Source organism: Sebastes umbrosus, chromosome 7 (genome assembly GCF_015220745.1).
Source record: "Sebastes umbrosus isolate fSebUmb1 chromosome 7, fSebUmb1.pri, whole genome shotgun sequence".
Taxonomy (NCBI): Eukaryota; Metazoa; Chordata; class Actinopteri; order Perciformes; family Sebastidae; genus Sebastes; species Sebastes umbrosus.
The window spans coordinates 35,505,853-35,525,632 of NC_051275.1; the positions used below are offsets into that span (position 1 = coordinate 35,505,853).

The window sequence follows — 19,780 nt, forward strand, 5'->3', positions numbered from 1 at the left end:
AAAAAGATCTATTTTGGGTACATTCTAATTTGGGTTTAAATCCAAGTTATTGCCAAAATTGGCGCCTGTGCTTTTCGCTTTGACACCAATTCCTCCGCCGTTATCTTGTCTGTCAACTTTATCTCGTCCCGTCCATCGCTCGACTACGTAGTGATAACGCGGTGCTGATACGCAAAATTAACTAAATGGGTTTTATTTCTATTAAAGAAAACTACAGTCGTGAGTTTTTATTTTACAGGCTGCTGATCATCTTTGTTTCACTGCTGAAGAACCAGAACCAGATCATCACCTGATAGCCCGAAGTCTCCAGGAGGCCCCTTGTCTCCGGGTGGACCAGGAAAACCAACGGAGTCTCCTTTATCACCTGAAAAGAAAAAGAAACGTTACACACCAACCTGCACGGTTAAAATGAGAATCAGTGAAGGAAGCCTTGATATCTATTTGTATTTCATGTACGTGTTGGTGGGCAGGTTTACGGGTCAGGGGTTAGATGCTACCTTTGGATCCAGTACATCCTTGACGACCGGGTTCTCCAGCTGTTCCCGGACATCCCAGGTCACCCTGCGACCAAAAACAATAAATATTTAACATTTTCTGAACAAAAGAAGCAAAAGAAAAAGTTCTGTTTCTTTGGTTCTAACGTTTAAAACCTCGTCTTCTGGGCCTCTTTTAACTGTAATTGCAGTTTTATAGCAGTTTGTATAAAAGTCTTCTTACCGGATCTCCGGTCTCTCCGGGGAAGCCGATGAATCCTGGTGGTCCTGTACGTCCAGTTGGTCCCGGAGGTCCTGGTTGGCCGTAGGCCCCGGGGGGTCCTGGGAGTCCTACGAAGCCTAGGGGTCCGTTGATGCCCGGATACCCCGGCTTACCGGTAGCTCCTTGCTCACCTTTATTTCCTTTAGACACACAGAGTTTTAATTAGGGGCGGGAAAAAAATGTATTCACCTACATGTATCGCAAGGCAAGGAAGTTACCGCTTTTATTGTGGTAGTCTGAGTAACGTGACGTCATATCCGTTCCGTATCCGTCAACCAAAACAAACCGCAGCGAGCCGAAACGAGAAAGTATAAAACGGCGGAGGGCCGGCGTGGATACGAGCTGCACCCTGCGGATATCCGCAATGTGAATTCTGACTAGTCGTAATTTCAGTTTCAGATATCTTTAATCCCCTCAATTCAAGATATCTACATGGATATCTAAAATTAAATTATGACTAGTCAGAATGACGTTGTAGATATAACTGGAGTTACGGAAAGTCAGAATGTAATTACAGGTTTCTAGAATTAAAGTTTTTACTAGGCCACTTTGACTTGTTTTCAGACTTTTTTTATACTTTTTTTTTTTTTTACATTTTTTTACATTTTTTTTTACATTTGTCAGACATTTTTTAAAAACTTTTTTCAAACCTTTTTTGAACTTTTTCCAGACATTTTTTTCCGGATATTTTTTGGACATTTTTTTTTTTACTTTTTTCGGACATTTTTTGGACTTTTTTTGACATTTTTTATTCGGACACTGTTCAGATGCTTTGTTGGGCCGATATCCAATGGGAAGTCTTGATGAGCAACGTCATGACAACAACTCTGACTAGTCACAATGAGGTTCTAGATATCTCTAATGTTAATTCAGGATAGTCAAGCTTAGCTATGTCACTTCCTGTCACTATGGTAACAGCTCTGACCTCGTGGTCCAGGGAAGCCGTCGATGCCGGCGGGTCCTTCTGTTCCTGTCTGTCCTCTGATGGGGACACCTTTGGTCTCTCCTTGAGGCCCCAGGGCCCCTTTACAGCCTGCAGGAGACACACATGGTTGGTGTACTTTCACTCATTCTTTATAGTTTATCACAGTACTGTAGTAGTACTGTAGTAGTACTGTAGTAGTGCTGTAGTAGTACTGTAGTAGTACTGTAGCAGTGCTGTAGTAGTGCTGTAGTAGTACTGTAGTAGTGCTGTAGTAGTAGTACTGTAGTAGTGCTGTAGCAGTGCTGTAGTAGTACTGTAGTAGTGCTGTAGCAGTGCTGTAGTAGTGCTGTAGTAGTGCTGTAGCAGTGCTGTAGTAGTGCTGTAGTAGTGCTGTAGTAATGCTGTGGTAGTACTGTGGTAGTACTGTGGTAGTGCTGTAGTAGTACTGTAGTAGTGCTGTAGTAGTACTGTAGTAGTACTGTAGTAGTACTGTGGTAGTACTGTAGTAGTACTGTAGTAGTACTGTAGTAGTATCACTCAGTGTTTACCTTTCTCCCCTTTCTGGCCCTCACATCCTAGACCTCCGTCTCGTCCATTGAACCCTCTTTCCCCCGTCCTCCCCGGGTGTCCGAGGGCCCCGGTCTGTCCAGGGGCCCCCGGCCCTCCGTCCGGGCCCCGGGGCCCCGTCAGACCTGAAACAGACGGTTAGTATTTCTGTGTACCCGTCATCAGGAAACATCTAAACACAGCTGTGTTGGTGGGAGGAGTTCACCTTTCTGCCCGTCGGGCCCCTGCAGTCCGGGATCTCCACTGGGGCCAGAGGGACCCTGGGGCCCCGGGTACCCCGGGAATCCTGGAGAGCCCGGTTTCCCTTTAGGACCTTGAGGGCCAAAACCTGGAGGACCCGCCTCACCGATCTCACCTTTCTCCCCCGGAAAACCTGAACAGAAATATGACATCACAGAGTCATATAAGTAAAGTAAAGTAAAGTAAACTACAGTAAAGTAAAGTAAAGTAAAGTAAAGTAAAGTAAAGTGAAATATAAGTAAAGTAAAGTAAAGTAAAGTAAAGTAAAGTAAAGTAAAGTAAAGTAAAGTAAAGTAAAGTAAACTACAGTAAAGTAAAGTAAAGTAAAGTAAAGTAAAGTAAAGTGAAATATAAGTAAAGTAAAGTAAAGTAAAGTAAACTAAAGTAAACTAAAGTAAAGTAAAGTAAAGTAAAGTAAAGTAAAGTAAAGTAAAGTAAAGTAAACTACAGTAAAGCAAAGTAAAGTAAAGTAAAGTAAAGTGAAATATAAGTAAAGTAAAGTAAAGTAAACTACAGTGAAGTAAAGTAAAGTAAAGTGAAATATAAGTAAAGTAAAGTAAACTACAGTAAAGTAAAGTAAAGTAAAGTAAACTAAAGTAAACTAAAGTAAAGTAAAGTAAAGTAAACTACAGTAAAGTAAAGTAAAGTAAAGTAAAGTAAAGTAAAGTAAAGTAAAGTAAAGTAAAGTAAAGTGAAATATAAGTAACGTAAAGTAAAGTAAACTACAGTAAAGTAAAGTAAAGTAAAGTAAAGTAAAGTGAAATATAAGTAAAGTAAAGTAAACAAAGTGAAGTAAAGTACAGGAAAGTAAAGAGAGCATCCTGAGGAGCCACAGTTTACCTGGGGGTCCTATGGGTCCCTGAGGACCAAAGAAGCCCCTGGAACCGGGTTTCCCTGCATCACAGAGGCCAGCAGTGGGCCCCTGGGGGCCGGTTATACCTGGGGCCCCATCCTGTCCTCTCTGGCCCGTTGATCCAGGGTCCCCAGCCAGACCCAGGAGTCCTGAACATATAAATTTACATTTGACCATTTCTGGGAACTTCAGATTCTTTCAAACTGAATCCTGTTGTGTTTGTTTTACTGTTATTCTGATGTAGAAAGAAGAAGTGATGATATTCAGGACCAGAACTTCACCTTCTAGTCCGTTGTTGCCAGGGGGGCCCGGGACTCCTTTAGGTCCCTGAGAGCCTGGTCGCCCTGGGAAGCCGATGGGTCCTGAGGGCCCGACGACAGAATCTCCTGCTGGGCCCCTGAGTCCAGGAGAGCCTGGGAGCCCCGGAGAGCCTGGTATAAAAACAGTGAAACATACTGTAAACACAGCTGATTCTCTTCATTCAGATCACGTTCCCACCACAAACAAACCACTCCAGAACTGGTTTGTGACCCAGACCAGCTCCTCTAAAGGGTCTCTGTGCGGTTGTTCTAGTCTGAGCATGATTGTTGTGTTCAAATCGGCTCAAACAAGTCAGGAAAACCAACCAGAGTCCAACCTCACGTTTTCATGTTCAAAGTGGTTCAGAGAGACAGGTCAAAATGGACAAATTATATTTGTCTGACATTTTTTTTTTAACTTTTTTCAGATCTTTTTTGGACATTTTTTTTTAATTTGTTGCCTTTTTTCAAACTTTTTTTTGTAAACTATTTTTCTGACATTTCTTTTCACTTCTTTTTTGGACATTTTTCAGACGTTTTGGACATTTGTCTGACATTTTTTAAAACTTTTTTCAGACATTTGTCTGACTTTTTTTTCCGAATTTTTTGGGACATCTTTGACATTTTTTGCGTTTTTTCAGAATTTTTTTTGTAAACTTTTTTTTGGATATTTCTTTTGAAATGTAAAAAAAAAATCTTCGGACATTTTTCAGACTTTATTTTTTTACCTTTTTTTTTAGACTTTTTTTCAGACTTGTTTTTCAGACTTGTTTTTAAACTTTTTTTCAGATGTTTTTTGGACATTTTTTTTTGCTTTTTTTTTTCGGACATTTTCAGACTTTTTTTGGACATTTTTTGGACATTTGTCAGCCTTTTTTTAAAACTTTTCTCAGACCTTTTTGGGAATTTTTTCATACTTTTTTTCAGATATTTTTAAAAAGAATTTCGGACATTTGTCTGACTTTTTTTTCCGAATTTTTTGGGACATCTCTTGGACATTTTTTTGCGTTTTTTTAAGATTTTGTTTCGTAAACTTTTTTTTCGGCTATTTTTTTTTACATTTAAAAAAATAAAAATCTTCGGCCATTTATTGATACATTTTTCAGACTCTTTTTCGGACATTTGTCTGACATTTTTTTCATACTTTTTTCAGACATTTTTTCGGACATTTTTTTAAACCTTTTTTTTCGGAGATTTGTCTGACTTTATTTTTTTACTGTTTTTTAGATTTTTTTCAGACTTTTGTTATTAAACTTTTTTTCTGATGTTTTTTGTCCTTTTTCTTTACCTTTTTTCAGAATTCTTTTTTTTTTTCGGACATTTTCAGACTTTTTTGGCGATTTTTTGTACATTTGTCTGCCAGTTTTTAAAACTTTTTTCAGACCTTTTTGGGACTTTTTTTTAAACTTTTTTTTTTAGACATTTTTTTTTTTTAACTTTTTTCATACTTTTTCATACTCGTTTTCGGATATTTTTCGGATATTTAAAAAAAAAAATTTGGACAGTTGTCTGACTATTTTTCCGAATTTTTTTGGGACATGTCTTGGAAATATTTTTGCGTTTTTTCAGAATTTGTTTGTAAACTTTTTTTTTGGCTATTTTTTTGACATTTTAAAAAAGAAAAATCTTCGGCCATTTATTGATACATTTTTTCAGACATTTGTCAGACTCTTTTTCGGACATTTGTCTGACATTTTTTTAAACCTTTTTTTCAGAGATTTGTCTGACTTTATTTTTTTACTTTTTTAAAAACTTTTTCAGACTTTTGTTTTTAAACTTTTTTTCGGATGTTTTTTGGAAGAAAAAAAAAATTTTTTTTTTTCTGAATTTTTTTTTTTTTTTTTCATTTTTCTTTTTTGTGAATTTTTTTGGAAATTTTTTTGGACATTGTCTGCCATTTTTGTAAAACTTTTTTCAGACCTTTTTGGGACATTTTTGACATTTGTTTGACATTTTTTTAAAACTTTTTTCAGACCTTTATGGGACTTTTTTTTCAGACATTTTTTTAAACTTTTTTCATACTTTTTCATACTTGTTTTCGGATATTTTTCGGACGTTTTTAAAAAAGTATTCGGACAGTTGTCTGACTTTCTTTTCCGAATTTTTGGGGACATCTCTTGGACATTTCTTTGCGTTTTTTCGGATATTTCTTTTGACATTTTAAGAAAAAAAGAATCTTCAGCCATTTTTTGATACATTTTTTCAGACTCTTTTTCGGACATTTGTCTGACATCTTATTCAAGCTTTTTTCAGACATTTTTCATACTCTTTTTCGGATATTTTTTCGGACATTTTTTTAAACCTTTTTTTCGGAGATTTGTCTGACTTTATTATTTTATTTATTTTTTTTAATTCTTTTTTTTTTTTGGACATTTTCAGACTTTTTTTTTAGATTTTTTGTACATTTGTCTGCCAGTTTTTAAAACTTTTTTCAGACCTTTTTGGGACTTTTTTTAAACTTTTTTTTCAGAATTTTTTTTTAACTTTTTTCATACTTTTTTCAGACAGTTTTCATACTCGTTTTCGGATATTTTTTAGGACAAAAAAATTTTGGACATTCGTCTGACTTTTTTTTTTTACTTTTTTCAGAAATTTTTGGGACATCTCTTGGACATTTTTTTGCGTTTTTTCAGAATTGTTTTTGTAAACTTTTATTTCGGATATTTTTTTACTTTTTTCTATACTTTTTTTCATACCTTTTTGGGACATGTTTTTGACTTTTTTCACACTTTTGTTAAACTTTTTTCACGGATGTTTCTTTGAATATTTTTGGGCCAATATCCAATGGGAAGCCTTGATGAGCAACGTCATGACAACAACTCTGACTAGTCACGATGAGATTATAGATATCTGGAATAAGAACTTGGACTAGTCACGATGAGATTATAGATATCTGGAATAAGAACTCGGACTAGTCACGATGAGATTATAGATATCTGGAATAAGAACTCGGACTAGTCACGATGAGATTATAGATATCTGGAATAAGAACTCGGACTAGTCACGATGAGATTATAGATATCTGGAATAAGAACTCGGACTAGTCACGATGAGATTATAGATATCTGGAATAAGAACTCGGACTAGTCATAAAGTAGTTGTAGATATCTGGAATAAGAACTCGGACTAGTCACGATGAGATTATAGATATCTGGAATAAGAACTCGGACTAGTCACGATGAGATTATAGATATCTGGAATAAGAACTCGGACTAGTCACGATGAGATTATAGATATCTGGAATAAGAACTCGGACTAGTCATAAAGTAGTTGTAGATATCTGGAATAAGAACTCGGACTAGTCATAATGTAGTTGTAGACATCTCTAATGTTATTTCAGGATAGTCAGTCAATTCAGTCTTAGCTACTGAATGTTGAAACGGCTCGCCATAGTGGATGACGTCACGGAGACTACGTATGACAGGTGACTGTACCTGGATCTCCACCATAACTGAAGCCTTCAGGTCCTTCTTCTCCGGTGTCGCCAACAATACCTGGAGGTCCTGCAGGAGGAGGAGAGGATGTAGGTAAGATAATGTTTGAGATGATGTAAAGGACAGGTGTGGTACAGGTGTGGTACAGGTGTGCTCCGGTACCTTGTCGTCCATTTGGTCCAGGAAGTCCAGGCTGTCCTTTGTCCCCTTTAGCTCCATCAGGTCCGGTTATGCCACGAAAACCTGGAGGACCCGGGAGTCCTTGGTAACCTGGAGAGACAGACAGGTGGACAGACAGGTGAACAGGGAGTCAGACAGACAGGTGAGAAGACAGACAGCTGTTGTAGATGTAGATGGTGTTTACCTGCATTTCCAGGGTCTCCCTTTTCTCCGGGGGCGCCGGGGTTTCTGGGTGCACAGGGTAGAGTGTCACCTGCAGGAAGAGGAGGAGTCAAAGAGGAAGAGGAGGAGTCAGAAAGGAAGAGGAGGAGTCAAAGAGGAAGAGGAGGAGTCAGAAAGGAAGAGGAGGAGTCAAAGAGGAAGAGGAGGAGTCAGAAAGGAAGAGGAGGAGTCAAAGAGGAAGAGGAGGAGTCAGGGGATTGGAGATTTGGGGGTTGTAATTTAACACTTTGCTGGAGTCGTTCCTGCAGATTCAATTTAAAGTTGACTTAAGATCGATCTCTACCTGTAACCCCCTTCGGCCCAGGGGGACCAGGGAATCCTGAAGGTCCCGGGTCCCCAGGCTGCCCGCGCTGTCCTACTGCTCCGACCACACCTCGCCCCGGGGGGCCTGAAGGTCCTGATAATCCCTTTGGCCCTGAGAGTCCAGGGAGGCCTCTTTCTCCAGGAGAACTGGGGAAACTTTCACCCTGAAGAGAAACAGAAAAGTGACTTAAAGAGACGTCATCCAGTCAACAGTAACAGCGTGAGGTGCTGTCAGCGCCCCCTACAGGCTGCAGCGTTCATCACAGCTACAAGAAACAAACATCCTGATGACGTATCAGTCTCCGGTGTTAGCTGGAGGCTAACGCTAGCAGTGGGCTAACATTAGCTGGAGGCTAAACAAAGGAAAGACTGGAGGCTAACGCTAGCAGTGTGCTAACATTAGCTGGAGGCTAACGCTAGCAGTGGGCTAACATTAGCTGGAGGCTAACGCTAGCAGTGGGCTAACATTAGCTGGAGGCTAACGCTAGCAGTGGGCTAAAGCTCCACATCTAAATGTCCTCTGTGTTGTTGTCTGAATCCAGATCTCAGACATTAGAGATGAGTAACTGTGATTGGAGCTCTAGAGCTACAATATCAGAGAAGCGTTTCAGAGACGGAGAGGAAATGATGCTAATCTATTAGCCTTCTGCTAACAGCAGCTAACGTGAGCCGTTAGCTGCTGTTAGCAGAAGGCTATAAACTATTAGCATCCCTTTCTCTCCGTGGGGGGACTGTTGGTCCTGATGGTTTTCAAAGTCTGACAGTGTGAGTTCACCCGGAGTGTCTGACTCACCTGGGGGCCGGGGTTTCCAGAGGCCCCCGGGGGCCCGTCGAGTCCTCTTCTCCCTGAGAATCCTTGTCTGCCTGCAGGGCCTTGCTGGCCCCGGGTTCCTTTGTCACCTGGAGACACGAGTCCAATCAGAACCCTTTATGACCTGAAGTCGCTCATTCATTCATTGAGACCGGTGAGTAAAGTATTTAAATGTTAAACTCACCTTTATAATCCACCACAGTGAAATCTCCCTTCTGACCTTTGAACCCTTTGACACCTGGAAATCCACCCAGACCCTGCAAACAATCAATCAATCAATCAATCAGTCAATCAATCAATCAATCAAACACTCAACATCTAACTGGCTCTGTGCTTCACCTGGCTGCTGACCTACGACCTCTGACCTCTGACGTCCGGTGACTCACCTGTTGTCCACGCACTCCTTTGTCTCCAGGTAAACCTTTCTCTCCTCTCTCCCCCAGGGCCCCCGGGGCTCCCGGAAATCCCAGAGACCCCTGGTCACCCACACGGCCGGGGGGGCCCCTCAGTATAATCGGGGGGCCACAAGAACAGTCGCCAGAACGACCTGAAACACACAGGTAGATTTAAAAACACTGATATAGATGTGGAGAACCGTGACGTGGAGTTCCTCAGGGAACAATCCTGGGGCCTCGTTTCTTTCTATTGACCTCCTGCATCCTTGGCCTTTAACGCCGAAAATAACGACCCATAATACATCAGGACCAGCTCCTCCTAAGACTGATATGCTTTTATATGGTCTCATTTCGTCTGCCTTTTTTTATACAGTTTTTTGGACATTCTTGGGATTTTATTTCAGACATTTTGGGGGTTTTTATGGACAGCTTTTGTTTTTTTTCGGACAATTTTGGACATTTTCTGGGCTTATTTTTGGGCAATTTTTGAACATTTTGTGATACATTTTTAAGACATTTTGGAGATTTTTTCAGCCTTTTTTTGGACATTGCCTGATATTTTTCAGTCATTTTTCGAATATTTTTACGGCTTGTTTTCGAATATTTTTCGTACATTTTCTTCGTACATTTTTTTGGGACATTTATCAGGACATTTTTCTGATGATTTCGGTCTGTCTGTCTATTCACATGAGGAGATCAGAGCCCCCTCTGATCCCAGCGGGACGTCAGTAGAGTAGGCGATCCTTCATGTGGCCCAGACCACCTCTGAATGTGGTCTGAAAGATCCGATCTCAATGCGTCCTGAATGCGTCTCGAGTCTCACACCCGTACTTAAAGCTGTCCACTTGTGATCGGATCACTGAGGACGCACGTTAATAACAGGTCTGAACAGGGCCTTTGACTACAACTATAACTATACATATGATGAAAATACACTAAAATACAACATTTATGAAACAACTTATAAAGATATACTCTCCATGTTTAGGTCATGTTTCCATATTTACTGTTAATGAGAATTTTACTTCAAAACACTATAGATTTATTTCCATATAACCATGTTACAAATAACATAAATATCTCAAGAATGTTGAAATAGTAATAAACACAATAAATACTGATCAATATTTCTATTTATCTTCATCTTTCCTTGAACTAGGAGCTTCCTCATCGCGTCATGTTGTGTTCTCACGTCCGTTTAGAGCAGAAGTGACATTATTTAGCTTAGCGTCGCCCGTCGCCAGTGTTAATACATCCATGGTTATCATCCTTTACTGGAAAAAAAGCTATTATTAAGCCTTTAAATAAGCTGTTATTTAGTTTTATTGTTTTTTAAAGCGAGAAAGGAACCATTCAGATTTCCAATATGAGATCCGATGAGTCTAACAGACGACAGATATTTACACTGACATTCAAAATGTCCCGTGTTTCTACTCCGGTGGAAGGAAACACACTTATTGACTAACTGAAAACCAACAATCAATGATCGATAATCAATCAATCTGTCCAGACACTGACCTTTAAACCCTAGGAAGCCCTGGGCCCCCGGGGGCCCCTGATCACCTGGATCTCCAGACTCTCCTGGGGCCCCGGGAAGACAGTAAGTACCTGAAGAGAAAAACAGGAAGTCAGCAGGACGGCAACAGGAAATGATTAATTATTAAAATGAAAACACAAAAATAACTTCACTCAACTGATTTGAATAACTTTAGAGCCGTCAGTCATTCAAATATTTAACCCTGATTAATCGCACTTTTTCTATCTGTTGAAAAAGACTCGTGGGTACCCATAGAACCCATTTACATTCACACATCTGGAGGTCAGAGGTCAAGGGACCCCTTTGAAAATGGACATGACAGTTTTTCCTCGCCAAAATTTAGCGTTAAGTTTGGAGCGTTATTTAACCTCCTTCATGACCAGCTAGTCTGACATGGTTGGTACCGATGGATCCATCAGGTTCTCTAGTTTCATGTGATACCAGTATCTTCACACTAGCTTTAGAACTGAGCCGCTACAACCTGAAAATCACAAGTTGCGTTAATGCGTTACAGAAATTAGTTACAGTTAAGTTCCGAGTTAAAACGAATTTGCGTTAACTTTGAAAGCCCTAACCCATTTTTGTTCGGACATTTGTCGGACATTTTCTGACATTTTTTGTATATTGCTTTGAGTTTTTTCTGTCATTTTTCTGTAATTTTTCAGCGTTTTTACAGACATTATTTTTCTGACTTTTTCCGTCATTTTCTGGACATTTTTCAAGCAATTTTTTTTTACATTTTCAAACTTTCTTAAGACATTTTTATTAGTTCAATTAGTGGCGTTAAAACAAATCAGCATTATTATCACGTTAACTTTAGATAATGACATCACCAGGCGTTCTCTGGTACCTGGACTCCCCTGTTCTCCTTTCAGTCCTCTGGGTCCAGGACGACCTGGTTTTCCAGGTTCTCCAGGTGTGGGTCCGCCAGTATACACCTGACCTGGATCTCCTCCGTCCCCTCTGGATCCTGGAACTCCCCTCTGACCCACAACACCTGCTGGACCTGAGACGGGGGAACAACACAGAACTTTATTTCATCGTCTTACCTCCTTAAATATGGATGAGGTGTGAACGGGGCTGCAGGTTTTCTGACCAGGTGCTGATCTGCCGGGGGCTCCGGGGGGGCCGTGCATTCCCATCAGCCCCATGTCTCCCGGAGGGCCCCTCAGCCCGGGGGCCCCGGGGTCTCCGACGTCACCTGGAAGACAGGAGGCAGGTAGCTGTGATGACATCATACCAGGGTGATGACATCAGTCAGCCGATGGATCAGTGTGTATTGATCCGTACCTGTGTGTATGACGTCTACGTCCTGAGGGAGGCCTTTAGGACCTGGATCTCCCATCATGCCCTGGGAACAGACCGGCTTTAATCAACGCGTGCACATAAATACCAGGCGCGTGCACGTGATACGAGCATATTGTGTTACTGTTACTGTGATTGGTCAGCACGGTTATGATGATGTCACACAGACAGACTGACCTTAGGACCTTCTCGTCCAATCAGACCTGGGAGACCTGGACTTCCTCCAATCCCCTGAAAACACAAAAACACATGACGGGTTGTGATTGGCTGACAGGTCTATCATTTAAACAGAGTAACTAACTGTCATAAAGGGGAGTATGAGTAAGAAGTTTAATTATTATTATCATTATGTCAGCTTTTATATCTTTATACAGTGTTGTTAACTCACCTTGAATCCCGTCTCTCCGAGCAGACCAGGGCTACCAGAAAATCCCTGAAACACCCGAACACATCACACGTGAGGACGGAGGGTTAATCAATACTGATTTATACTGATCAATAACGTGAGGACGGAGGGTTAATCAATACTGACCTATACTGATCAATAACGTGAGGACGGAGGGTTAATCAATAGTGATCTATACTGATCAATAACGTGAGGACGGAGGGTTAATCAATAGTGATCTATACTGATCAATAATGTGAGGACGGAGGGTTAATCAATAATGATCTATAATGATCAATAACGTGAGGACAGAGGGTTAATCAATAATGATCTATAATGATCAATAACGTGAGGACGGAGGGTTAATCAATACTGATCTATACTGATCAATAACGTGAGGACGGAGGGTCAATCAATACTGATCTATACTGATCAATAACGTGAGGACGGAGGGTTAATCAATACTGATCTATAGTGATCAATAACGTGAGGACGGAGGGTTAATCAATACTGACCTATACTGATCAATAACGTGAGGACGGAGGGTTAATCAATACTGATCTATAGTGATCAATAACGTGAGGACGGAGGGTTAATCAATAGTGATCTATACTGATCAATAACGTGAGGACGGAGGGTTAATCAATACTGATCTATAGTGATCAATAACGTGAGGACAGAGGGTTAATCAATAGTGATCTATAGTGATCAATAACGTGAGGACGGAGGGTTAATCAATACTGATCTATAGTGATCAATAACGTGAGGACAGAGGGTTAATCAATAGTGATCTATACTGATCAATAACGTGAGGACGGAGGGTTAATCAATACTGATCTATAGTGATCAATAACGTGAGGACGGAGGGTTACTCACCCTCGAACCAGGAAATCCCACAATCCCTTTCTCTCCTTTGATCCCTGTGAGAGCGTCCAAACCCTGAAACACAAACATCATCACCTCCACGTTCCACACGTTCCACACGTTCCACACGTTCCACATTCAGAACAATCAATACGCGATCAATAACATTCGGAATGTTTATCAACCGGATTCTGACTGAAGTCAACCTGAAGGTGTTCTCTAAACACAAGTCCATCTCAAGAAGAAACACATAGACCACATGATGTTCCTGGTAACAATCAGGAGAACCCTGTGTTCATTAGAACCCTGTGTTCAGGAGAACCCTGTATTCATTAGAACCCTGTGTTCATTAGAACCCTGTGTTCAGGAGAACCATGTGTTCAGGAGAACCCTGTGTTCATTAGAACCCTGTGTTCATTAGAACCTTGTGTTCAGGAGAACCCTGTGTTCAGGAGAACCTTGTGTTCATTAGAACCCTGTGTTCATTAGAACCTTGTGTTCAGGAGAACCCTGGGTTAATTAGAACCCTGCGTCAGAAGAAACTCTTGTTCAGGAGAACCCTGTGTCCATTAGAACCGTGTGTTCAGGAAAACCCTGCATTCCTTCAGCCAGATGTTCCAGAGGTTTGATCTGATATCTGAACTTACCGGCAGTCCTTGAACTCCACAGACTCCTTTAGGCCCCGGAGGACCCTGAAGAACCAACAGAATCCATCATTAGAACCAACAGAACCAGAACTACAGCAAAGACATGGAGTAAGTACAATAGAACCACAGTGGAACTACAGTAGGACTACAGTAGAACTACAGTAGAACCACAGTAGAACTACAGTAGAAGTACGGTAGGACTACAGCAGAACTACAGTAGAACTGCAGTAGAACTACAGTAGGACTACAGTAAAACTACAGTAGATCTACAGTAGGACTACAGTAGAACCGCAGTAGAATTACAGTAGAACTATAGTAGGACTACAATAGGACTACAGTAGAACTACAGCAAAACTATAGTAGGACTAGAGTGAACTACAGTAAGACTACAGTAGAACTACAGTAGAACTACAGTAGAGCTGCACAAGAACTATAGTACTACAGTAGAACTAAAGTAAAAATATAGTAGGACTACAGTAGAACCGCAGTAGAACTACAGTAAGACTACAGTAGGACTACAGTAGGACTGCAGTAGAACTACAGTAGGACTACAGTAGGATTACAGTAGAACTACAGTAGAACTGCAGTAGAACTGCAGTAGAGCTGCAGTAGAACTATAGTACTACAGTAGAACTAAAGTAAAAAATACAGTAGAACTACAGTAGAGCTGCACAAGAACTATAGTTCTACAGTAGAACTAAAGTAAAAATATAGTAGGACTACAGTAGAACCGCAGTAGAACTACAGTAAGACTACAGTAGGACTACAGTAGAACTACAGTAGAACTGCAGTAGAACTGCAGTAGAGCTGCAGTAGAACTATAGTACTACAGTAGAACTAAAGTAAAAAATACAGTAGAACTACAGTAAGACTGCAGTAGAGCTGCAGTAGAACTATAGTACTACAGTAGAACTACAGTAGAACCGCAGTAGAACTACAGTAGGACTAGAGTAGGACTACAGTAGAACTGCAGTGGGACTACAGTAGAACTACAGTAAGACTACAGTAGAACTACAGTAGGACTAGAGTAGGACTACAGTAGAACTGCAGTGGGACTACAGTAGAACTACAGTAAGACTACAGTAGAACTACAGTAGGACTACAGTAGGACTACAGTAGAACTGCAGTGGGACTACAGTAGAACTACAGTAGGACTAGAGTAGGACTACAGTAAGACTACAGTAGAACTGCAGTGGGACTACAGTAGAACTACAGTAGGACTACAGTAGAACTACAGTGAAACTATAGTCGGACTACAGTAGAACTACAGTAGAACTACAGTAGAACAGTATTAGAGTATAAAGCTGTGATCTGATTGGCTGTAACAGACTGAAGCCCCACCCACCGGTTCTCCTTTAATGTACAGGTCTTCTGGAGGGTCGACGTACTCAAACGGCCCCGGAGGCCCCTGGAGGCCCTGATCCCCCTGTGGACCACACACAGTACTGTATTACTACACAGTACTACACAGTACTACACAGTACTGGAATACTACCACTGCGGGGTACTACTGCTACTGATAAAGTCCACAGTAAACAGTGAATCCTCTCAGTTCTGAAGCTTTAAAGGCTGCTGACTGAAGTTCTACTGGAATAAACAGAATAAACAGCCCAGTCTCACGGCAGTTCACACAATAGTTACAAAATGTAATGTATGGATGTATTCCGTATGTACTCCACGTAAACGTGAACCAGGAAGTATAAAGAGCGGCCGGGGAGGGGGGAGGTCGGGATGGATGGGTGGGTCTAAAAACACAAGACTTTCACCAGGAGACCACTATTGGTGCCCCGTGTGAGGCCAGAAGTCAACGTTGTTAATTTGTCACTCCACTTCTGGAGTTATTTTAACTCTAACCACGATGTTTTCCTAAAGCTGAGTAGTTTTATTTTGAAAAGACTGGAGCAGAAATGTAAACGTGCGTCAGGTCTTCCTGGATATTTGTAGGAAAGCGTTGCTGAAAGTCGTGCTGAGCGTCAGTGTTGTCTATGAACATGAATCAGATTAGATTAGGTGACTGATGAGCTGCTGTCAGACCGTCTTGGAGTAAATGTTGAATATTTGTACCTCGTCTCCTTTCTGTCCCGGCAGAGAGCGACCTTTTTCTCCCTGAAAAACAAACACCTGTTAATGTATATGTTTATCTATCATCTATATATATATATATATATATAAATATATATATATATATATACAGCAGAACTACAGCAGAAATATAGTGAGCAACAGTAGAACTACAGTAGAACTACAGTAGAACCGTAGTAGAACTATAGTACAACTAAAGTGAGCCACAGTAGAACTACAATAGAACCGCATAAGAACCGCAGTAGAACTACAGTTAAACTACAGTCAACTACAGTGAACCGCAGTAAAACTAAAGTAGAACTACAGTATAACTCCAGTTAAACAATATTAGTACTACAGTAGAACTACAGTAAAGCCATAGTAGAACTACAGTAGAACTACAGTAAAACTACAGTGAGCAACAGTAGAACTACAGTAGGACTATAGTAGAACTACAATAGAACTACAGTGAACTGCAGTAGAACTACAGTAGATGGCAGTAGAACTACAGTGAGAAACAGTGGAACTACAGTAGAACTACAGTGAGCCACAGTAGAACTACAGTATAATTACAGTAGGACTAGGGTAGGACTACAGCGAGCAACAGCAGAACTACAGTAAAACTATAGTAGAACTACAGCAGAACTATAGTAGAACTACAGTGAGCAACAGCAGAACTACAGTAAAACTACAGTAGAACTACAGCAGAACTATAGTAGAACTACAATAGAAATACAATAAAACTACAGTAGAACTACAGTAGAACTACAGCAGAACTGCAGTAGAACTACAGTAGAACTACAATACAACTACAGTAGAGCCGCAGTAGAACTACAGTGAGCAACAGTAGAACTACAGTAGAACTACAGTAGAGCAACAGTAGAACTACAGTGGAACTACAGTGAGCAACAGTAGAACTGCAGTAGAACTACGGTAGAACTACATCTGTTTTTTGGGGGGTCAAATAAATGTAGTGCAGTATACAATTCATAGTTTCCCTCTGAGATGTAGCGGAGTAGAAGTATAAAGTAACAGAAAATAGAAATACTCAATTATTGCAGTAATGCAGTACTTGTAGTTGTAGTTGTACTCGAGTAGATGTAGACTACTTGTAATACTTACAGGTGGACCCCTGGAGCCGGGCAGACCAGGGAGACCCTGTAGAGAAACACAGACATGTACATGTACACACTGTGAGTATTACTATTGTACTATTATATATAGTACTATAACTGCATGTAATCACAGTAACACAGTAGAATAGCAGTAGCAGTAGTAGTAGTAGTAGTAGTAGTAGTAGTAGTAGCAGCAGTAGTAGCAGCAGCAGTAGCAGTAGTAGTAGCAGTAGCAGTAGCAGTAGCAGCAGCGGCAGTGGCAGTGGTAGTGGTAGTAGTAGTAGCAGTAGCAGTAGCAGTAGCAGTAGTAGCAGTAGTAGCAGTAGTAATAGCAGTAGCAGTAGTAGTAGCAGTAGCAGTAGCAGTAGCAGCAGCGGCAGTGGCAGTGGTAGTGGTAGTAGTAGTAGCAGTAGCAGTAGCAGTAGCAGTAGTAGCAGTAGTAGCAGTAGTAATAGCAGTAGCAGTAGTAGTAGCAGTAGCAGTAGCAGTAGCAGCAGCGGCAGTGGCAGTGGTAGTGGTAGTAGTAGTAGCAGTAGCAGTAGCAGTATAGTAGTAGTAGCAGTAGCAGTAGCAGTAGCAGTAGTAGCAGTAGCAGTAGCAGTAGTAGCAGTAGCAGTAGCAGTAGCAGTAGCAGCAGCAGCAGCAGCAGCAGCAGTAGCAGTAGCAGCAGTAGCAGTAGCAGTAGCAGCAGCAGCAGCAGCAGCGGCAGTGGTAGTAGTAGTAGTAGTAGCAGTAGCAGTAGCAGTAGTAGTAGTAGTAGCAGTAGCGGTAGCGGTAGCGGCAGCGGCAGCGGCAGTGGTAGTGGTAGTGGTAGTAGTAGTAGCAGTAGCAGCAGCAGCAGTGGTAGTGGTAGTAGTAGTAGCAGTAGCAGTAGCAGTAGTAGTAGTAGTAATATTGATCAGGTGTGTTTGTTGTGACTCACGTTGGTCCCGTCGGGTCCTGCAGGACCCAGAACTCCCATCTGACCAGCTGGACCCCGTTCACCCTGCAGACAGAAACACCTCTCAGTAGTAGTACACACACACACACAAGTAAAAGTACTCTTTATGTAATTAATAATACCTCAATTGATGGTGTTTTATTTTCTATTTTACATTTAAATCAACTTGTTTTTCTCTAAAAAGGAATTTCTGCAGCTTGAAACAAGAAATAATAATAATAATAATAATAATAATAATAATAATATAAAATAATATCAAATAATATGACAGTTTCCTACACGATAACTATCAATTATTGTAGAAAATACTTCAAAATACATCATATTTTATAAATATGTTTTGAAAGTACAATCTTAATATGCAAAATAACTTCTGGTGTCAAAAAACGTAGTGAAGTAAAACGCTGTGTTTGTTGTCACCTGCCGACCAGGAAGTCCACTGGTCCCGACGTCTCCCTGTAGGACACAAACACCAACGTTTTTATTCACGTTACACAATCACAATTCTACAATCTTTTGTCCAAAGCGAAGTACATTAGCAGTAAAATATATAAATACTATATTGTAAATGTACTCAGAGAATCAGAAAAACAAGAACAGAAGCTAATGTTAAGAGCGTCAAAACATCCCATAATCTGTGGTCTCCTGTGGAGAATAGAACTACAACGATTAGTCGACAAAGTGGAGAAAAGTACATTTACTCGAGTACTGTGTTTGTACTTTAGTTGAGTATTTCCTGTCTACTTTTACTCCACTACATCTCAGAGGTAAATGCTGTACTTTTTACACCACTACATTTATTTAATAACTTCAGTTAATTTACAGATTCAGATTTTAAAAAACAAACTAGTTAATTGGATTTCCTGCAGAAAATGCGTGTGAATGCTGACAGCTGAAATGAATTGCAAAGCAATGCTGAAAAATACAAAAATCTTATGCCGTAAATGCAGAATAGACTTCTTGAAAGTAGTATTTGGGTGTAATGAAACTTTATTTTGAAACATTAGGTCCATGCCAAGTTTCCTGTTAACATACAGTGAGAGTTGGGAGAGCTTTTATTTTGAAATAAATGATGATGTCCATGTCTATTTTTACATATAAAAACATATGATTATGTTTATATGATATGATGCAGTACTGTACTCCTAATCTACTCAGTAGTACACAAAGTATCTAAATTGATTCCACATTGATGAACTACTGAATATTTAGACTTTGTTTTACTTAAGTAAAGTAAGTGTTTCCTGTCACAGTGAACTGAATCTCTTTGGGTTTTCAGCTAAAATAAGACATTTGGCTCCAGTAAAGTGTCAGGTGTATTTCCAGTACAAGTACATGTATAGTACAGGTATACTCACAGATACTCCAGGGTACTGTATGAAGTAGACCGCTGGATCTCCTGGGAATCCCTGTGGTCCTGCAAAACCCTGCAGAATAAAAACACTGTTACCATGGTGATTGCATAATACTACACTACATATACTACAGTACACTGTGTACTTTGTATTACTAATATATCTGTACGCAGTATACTACTGTTACATTACAACAAAACATCCTCTGGAGTCTGGTGGATAAGAACAAAGAGTTATTACAAGTTTAATAATAAAACCTGAAGCTAAAACCTGAATACTTCATTCAGCGCATGTTATTGATTTGTTATTGATCGATCAGTGACTCTGACCGGTTCTCCATCAGGTCCTTGTCCTCCAGGAAGTCCAGGATCTCCTCTTTCTCCTCTGGTGCCGTTACATCCGTCCAGACCTGGAAAACCAGGACCTCCAGCAGGACCCGGGTGACCCTGCACACACACACACATGCTCACAGTCTGACCTTTGACCCCACTACGTCTGGGCCAATCGGAGCAGCTGAGAGGATGAGAGGCGGGGCTTCTTACCGGGACTCCTTCTAAACCTGGAAACCCAGGAACACCGAAACTTC

The 19,780-nt window shown here is 40.6% G+C and overlaps 2 protein-coding genes across 2 annotated transcripts in view; one reads left to right on the top strand and one right to left on the bottom strand.

Moving 5' to 3' along the window:
- The window catches only part of LOC119491100 (interleukin-1 receptor accessory protein), a 256,684-nt gene that overhangs the window by 174,716 nt on the left and 62,188 nt on the right, over window positions 1-19,780 (top strand). The gene's annotated exons all lie outside the window — the stretch shown is intronic.
- The window catches only part of col4a4 (collagen, type IV, alpha 4), a 56,360-nt gene that overhangs the window by 9,868 nt on the left and 26,712 nt on the right, over window positions 1-19,780 (bottom strand). Inside the window, exons 6-36 of the mRNA XM_037774725.1 lie at window positions 19,737-19,780; window positions 19,524-19,640; window positions 19,198-19,266; window positions 18,260-18,295; window positions 17,822-17,884; window positions 16,907-16,942; window positions 15,788-15,829; window positions 15,069-15,149; window positions 13,724-13,768; window positions 13,089-13,151; window positions 12,216-12,260; window positions 12,005-12,058; window positions 11,813-11,873; window positions 11,619-11,723; window positions 11,373-11,528; window positions 10,504-10,593; window positions 8,977-9,137; window positions 8,775-8,847; window positions 8,573-8,679; window positions 7,760-7,943; window positions 7,439-7,507; window positions 7,237-7,344; window positions 7,075-7,143; window positions 3,623-3,772; window positions 3,329-3,490; window positions 2,454-2,621; window positions 2,230-2,373; window positions 1,682-1,789; window positions 718-896; window positions 498-561; window positions 290-364 (exon numbers count right to left, since the gene is read on the bottom strand). The exon at window positions 19,737-19,780 is cut by the window's right edge and continues 1 nt beyond it. Coding sequence (XP_037630653.1) covers window positions 290-364; window positions 498-561; window positions 718-896; window positions 1,682-1,789; window positions 2,230-2,373; window positions 2,454-2,621; window positions 3,329-3,490; window positions 3,623-3,772; window positions 7,075-7,143; window positions 7,237-7,344; window positions 7,439-7,507; window positions 7,760-7,943; window positions 8,573-8,679; window positions 8,775-8,847; window positions 8,977-9,137; window positions 10,504-10,593; window positions 11,373-11,528; window positions 11,619-11,723; window positions 11,813-11,873; window positions 12,005-12,058; window positions 12,216-12,260; window positions 13,089-13,151; window positions 13,724-13,768; window positions 15,069-15,149; window positions 15,788-15,829; window positions 16,907-16,942; window positions 17,822-17,884; window positions 18,260-18,295; window positions 19,198-19,266; window positions 19,524-19,640; window positions 19,737-19,780 — 2,928 coding nt within the window. The remainder of the gene's footprint in view (window positions 1-289; window positions 365-497; window positions 562-717; window positions 897-1,681; window positions 1,790-2,229; window positions 2,374-2,453; window positions 2,622-3,328; window positions 3,491-3,622; window positions 3,773-7,074; window positions 7,144-7,236; window positions 7,345-7,438; window positions 7,508-7,759; window positions 7,944-8,572; window positions 8,680-8,774; window positions 8,848-8,976; window positions 9,138-10,503; window positions 10,594-11,372; window positions 11,529-11,618; window positions 11,724-11,812; window positions 11,874-12,004; window positions 12,059-12,215; window positions 12,261-13,088; window positions 13,152-13,723; window positions 13,769-15,068; window positions 15,150-15,787; window positions 15,830-16,906; window positions 16,943-17,821; window positions 17,885-18,259; window positions 18,296-19,197; window positions 19,267-19,523; window positions 19,641-19,736) is intronic.